This window comes from Passer montanus, unplaced genomic scaffold (genome assembly GCF_014805655.1).
Source record: "Passer montanus isolate IOZ18808 unplaced genomic scaffold, ASM1480565v1 scaffold46, whole genome shotgun sequence".
In the NCBI taxonomy this organism is placed as follows: Eukaryota; Metazoa; Chordata; class Aves; order Passeriformes; family Passeridae; genus Passer; species Passer montanus.
Genome location: NW_024369485.1, coordinates 2312406 through 2317861, shown reverse-complemented (window position 1 = coordinate 2317861; position 5456 = coordinate 2312406). Strand labels below are relative to the sequence as shown.

General features: G+C 41.4%; 1 protein-coding gene across 1 annotated transcript; it reads left to right on the top strand.

Annotated features, from left to right (window-relative positions):
• LOC120508214 (retinol dehydrogenase 14) lies at positions 1-4868 on the top strand. The gene is made up of 2 exons (XM_039721586.1): positions 1-222; positions 3379-4868. The coding sequence occupies exons 1-2, from the start codon at positions 49-51 to the stop codon at positions 3994-3996; spliced, it is 792 nt and encodes a 263-aa protein (XP_039577520.1). The 5' UTR covers positions 1-48; the 3' UTR covers positions 3997-4868.
• Positions 4869-5456: the final 588 nt, after the last annotated feature.

Genomic DNA, 5456 nt, shown 5'->3' with positions numbered 1-5456 from the left:
GCAGGCTCCAGCGGGCTGGGCCGGGCGGCGGCGGCCGAGCTGCTGCGGATGCGGGCCCGCGTCATCATGGGCTGCCGCGACCGGGCGCGGGCCGAGCGGGCGGCCCGCGAGATCCGGGCCGAGGTGGGCGAGCGGGAGGACGGCGGCGGCGAGCTGGTGGTCCGCGAGCTGGACCTGGCCTCGCTGCGCTCCGTGCGCGCCTTCTGCCACCGCGTGCTGCAGGTACGGGCGGGCCCGCGGAGGGCACGGGCTGGGCGGTGCTGGGCGCCGGCCTCGGCTCCGCGGGGCCGGCCCGGTGCCCGTGTGGGTGGGACGAGGCGGACCCTGCTGCCGGCAGCGCGCTCGGGGACTGGGAAAGTCGCTGAGGTCACCGCAGGGTGAAGAGGGTGTAAGCAAACTGGTGAATTAGCTCCTGGAAGCATGAACTTCGTGATAGTTTGGTCTGTTTTGGTTTAAAATATTCTAGATCTTCTCTGTTCTGGAACGGAAATGGTTGTTTCTGTGTGAGGTAAATTATTTTTCTTCCTTTCTCTCTGAATGAACTAGGTTAACCTTTGTTGGTTTCAATTAGTGTTACAGCTCAGCTTTGCCACCAGAAAAATAAAAGTTGCCAAGTGCACTGCTGACATGCTCCAAACATCCTTCTGCTGCCTCCTTAGGTTGTAAACCCACAAGGATTTAAATCTCTCACCCACCACCAGCAGAATCTATTCAATAGACATTTTTTAATATATACAGTTTTTGCAGAGTCCCTGAAAACCTGACTTTAAGGAGAATGGGAACATCCAGTTGCTTTGCCTGACAGAAGTGCCACTAGATTTGTAGAACAGAGGAGGCATTATTTGATTCCTACCAAAAGCATCTTTTGAGACTTTGATCTCACCACATCTAGCTACTCAAGTCAGGAGACATGAAGTCATGGGAAGCCAGGCTTAATAAGTTCTGCTGCTGCTCAGGGATTTGTTAAGTACTTAAAAGATGCTCGGACCCTGTTGTAAGAGGGAAAGAAAACAGGGACTATAAGTGTCAAGTTTTAAGTTCTCTAGTGGGACACTTTGTAGTCTATATATGTATATGAATCCAGTGATAAGGTCCAGTGTTTCAATGCTGTGGGAAAACCTGCATACAAAGGAAAAGACATAAAATTTGTGTAATAAGCACACAGCAAAGAAAGAGGCATACTGTTTAATTTTTAGGAATTGCATCTTTTATTGTACAAAATATCAGAGTGGCTCTTAAGTAAGAAATAGATAAAGGAAAAGAGAGTATGCTATCTTCAGAGTATTACTGATGCCTACATTATATCTTGAATGACAGGGATGCAAGTTCAAGAGATACTTTCGAGAACTTTTCCACCTAAGTTTATATTATTTGCCTTCCCTATTTTTGAGCCCTTTTTGGAGCTGTTATTTTGGGGGTTCTTGTGGTTTGTTTTGTTTTGGTTTTTTTTTAATATAAAGAAGACAAAAAACATCGACAGGATGGAGAGATAGTGCACTTCCACTGCTTAGCCTTATTTGTGGGAGTTTTACTTTGCATGACTAAAGGGGTTATATCTCTCACTCCTTAGTCTCACTGAAAAAAAAAAGACTGAGATGTTGGAGAGTTCCATGGGAAAATGGAGAAAGTGAAAGTGAGCTTGGAGGCTGCATCTGTCAGTGATGAATGTCACTGTCCACCAAAGCAATATTTCGTGCACTCTGCTGCCCTTGGTTGTAGTAGCTGCCTTCTTGGCATTGATCACATAGCTCTAGGTCATTACACACAGGAATTTCACAGAATAGCACATGTGGAGGTCTTGCTTCTTGAAGGGTTAAGTCTTGCAAAATAAATCCTCCAGTCAGATGTTTTTCTCTAAAGAAGAAAGAAGGATCACTTCAGTGAGCAGATCTGCAGTCACTACTTCTTCTCTCCTGGCCTGATTTAGTGGTAGTGACTGACCATTGTGTCCCTTGGGTGAAGAGAAGTGAGTTTGGTGCTCTTTGGATCATGTCTTTGGGACCCAGTTACATGAAACACTGAGCAGCCACAAGTTTCACAGAAATCAGTCTGAGATTGAAGTATTTGAAGTTTTGAGTGATCAGATGCCAGCGCCTTCTACTGAATGCCAAATGCAGATTTGGGGTTTGCTCTTTGTATCTTTGCTGCTAATGGCAGTGAAATAAAAGGGAAATGATGCAGAATTCATTTATGAGTTTCTCTATTTTTGTCATCAAAATGGTCTAAGGTTGTCTCAGCTTGTCTTCCAGTCCCTGCATTGGGTTTAAAGAATTAAAGGCAAGGAAAACTCCCAGTGCTCTTAGAGAAAATGAATACATTTTCCTCTGATTCATGCAAGCATAAATTGTGCTTTCACAGTCTTTTGTCAGAGGTGGTAAGAGTGTTGAATTCAGAGCTTATTTATGCAGCTTACTTTAATTTGGTTTGTTGTTTTGGTTTTTTTTTTTAATTACAGTTTTGGGTAAATTGGAGAGCTCTTAATTTTTGAGTGGATTCTGGAGCATGAAGTGCATGATGCCTATGTCTAAATTATCAATTCTATATCTCTGTTAATTACTTATATTTTCTGATCCTGGAGAGTTCAACATATGTCCTTGAGTCTAATTTTTACTAACCTGAGCCAGAATAGTGATCCATCAAATCTCATGTGCTGAGCACCTCACAGAGCCTCTGTTCCTTAGTTCCTGAGTAGACCTTATTGGACTCAAATTATGTGAAACATGTTACTTTTCTGAGTCCTGCTCCATAGTTCTCACCCAGCAGCAGAGTGATGTATACTGATTTTAAAGTAAGACAAGTTTAAACATTGAAAACATTATTTGGCAGAGTTTTTAATCTCATCCCCGTGAGATGATGGGGCTACAAGTGTAATGGTTCCTCTTCAGCCCTGAGGTTAGTTCCTTGTGCTAACACCTTGTGTTCTGTGCTTGTGTGTCTTTTGCACACTAGATCCCTCTGCTATAGCAGAGATTTGCCATAAATTAATGTGTCCTCTTGCAGTGCAAAAGACAGGTTGCTTTTTAAAGTGGAAAAAAATGCATTGCAAAGCTAATTTATCACTGAATTGCTGTAGAAAAAGCTGCTCTTGAAGAAGCCAGTAGTTGTGTTCTTTGCCTGCACTAGAAGTTGATACAGACCTACTCTCAGGTCCTTGCATCTTACCAGGGTCAAGTGCACAGTTTCATGGTAGTTCAACTTAAAGGTGTTGTTTTTTTTTTCCAGCAATGCTTTAAGAGAATGTCAGAAAGTTACAATTCAGAAAACTGGAAATGAAATTATTTCTTTTTTAACAATGCCCAATGAGAAATTGAAGCATAATAATGTTATACATGGGTGTTCTAAACCTGAATTTTTTTTTTTTTTCTTTCCTCTTTAAAGGAAGAGTCAAGGCTGGATGTTCTGATAAACAATGCAGGGATATTCCAGTGTCCATACATGAAGACGGAGGATGGCTTTGAGATGCAGTTTGGTGTGAACCACTTGGGCCACTTCTTGCTCACCAACCTTCTTCTGGGCCTCCTCAAAAATTCTGCCCCAAGCAGAATTGTTGTAGTGTCCTCAAAGCTTTACAAATACGGAGAGATCAACTTTGAAGACTTGAACAGTGAAATAAGCTACAATAAAAGCTTTTGTTACAGCCGAAGTAAACTGGCTAACATATTATTTGCCAGGGAGCTGGCCCGTCGGTTGGAAGGGACAGGAGTCACTGTCAACTCCCTTCATCCAGGGATTGTCAGAACAAATCTAGGCAGACATGTGAATATTCCTTTGCTGTCCAAACCTCTGTTCAACTTGGTGTCATGGGCTTTCTTCAAAACACCTCTGGAAGGAGCCCAGACATCTATTTATTTGGCCTCTTCTCCTGATGTTGAAGGTGTGTCAGGAAAGTATTTTGGAGACTGCAAAGAGGAAGAACTTCTGCCCAAAGCCATGGATGACTTAGTTGCAAGAAAATTGTGGGATATCAGTGAAGTGATGGTTGGCTTACTGAAGTAAGCGCCAGGGAGTGTCTGCAAAAAAGAATGCAGATAGCTCTGCAGTGCATTTTGGCAGCAATGAAATTCTCACTTTAAATGCTGTGGGAATACAGGATTCTGCTCACTAAGTATGATGGAAGAGAGTGATTTATTTTGGAACTCTGATTTGAAATGAAAGACAATCTTCAAGAGACCCAGGCATTCAGAAGAATTCCAAATAAAATTTGTGGTGTGAATATAATTTCTGGTTAAATCTGCTTAGAAACTCATGTTTTACTAATAAAAATTAAGCAGAAGTGTGTTTTGCAATATATAAGCATATTTGTCAATACATGTCTTGCTGGGCAGTGCAGGGTACTGATGTTGAAACACTTCTGTAAAAAATTATTTGAAAATAGATCTTAATAATAATAATCTTTTTTTGAGCCATCACAATGACAAATGGAATTAAGAGTTTTCCTGATATCTTGCACTGTAATTGTTGAGGCCTCTGAGTGCCTTTCAAAGGCTTGTCAGCCCCATGGTTCAGTGAACAAAATCGTTGAGCCATGCTCAGTTTTGCTGTGAAGCACAAAGTCAGCTATTTTATCATGTTGCTGCTGTTCAGTGTGTAACTTGGTTGTGCAAGTTGTGTTTTTATTTCACATGTGTTGAACTTGCTGTTTCCTGAAACCTTGGGTTTCATTAAAAGGGTAGTTGCAAAATGTATAATGGTCTTGATAGGGCTTTGCATGGCATGAACTGTGTAAGACCTCATGCAAATTAGACCGAGGAGAATAAGCTTCTCAGTGTGTTTGGCTTGACTGATGGCACTTTACTCAGTAATGAGGTTCCACAAATGTCTCATACAGCTGACTGAATATTCTTTAATAAAATCTTTTAAAAAGAAGACATAGCAGTCATTCTTTTATTGTGGGAGATGTATCAGAAACCAGCAGCCTTGATAGAGTAGCCTTGTTTCAAAGCAGATGAATGCATGTGTTGGTTTAGGGAGCCTGTGCTGTGGGGCTGGTAGAAATAAAATGGGCTCCAGTGAAATACATGAGTATTGCGTGAGTCTGTACTGTTTTGTTTTTTTAATTCATATAACTTATGATTTCATATTGACATTTATGCCTTTTTTTTTTGGTCTACATTATTAAAAAGTTCTAGTAGTTAGGATATATAGTGTAAATGTGAAAGAATGGTTTAGAGTGATCTATATTACTATTACTCAAAGGAAGGAGAATCAATAACAAATGATGTATTCAGTAGTTCCTTAGTTATAAATACATCAGTTCTGCACTTCAGGTGGTGACCTACTAAATTTTTAAAATCCATTCTCTGATTATTTACTCGGACTCTTAGCATGCTTTTACACAGTGGACTTGATCTTGCCTTCCTATTCCCCAACAAGACACTATACTAGGTGTTGTGGGTGAGGCAGAAAGCAGCATTCCAGAAGATCAGAAGGCAGAGCAGGTTTGTAACATCCTGTAA

What these genes read in the sequence shown, in the direction of transcription:
- LOC120508214 (XM_039721586.1), top strand. Translation starts at nt 49, where the DNA reads ATGCGGGCCCGCGTCATCATGGGCTGCCGCGACCGGGCGCGGGCCGAG. An exon ending in TCTGCCACCGCGTGCTGCAG is followed by an intron (nt 223 to 3,378) that starts GTACGGGCGGGC and finishes TCCTCTTTAAAG; the next exon opens with GAAGAGTCAAGGCTGGATGT.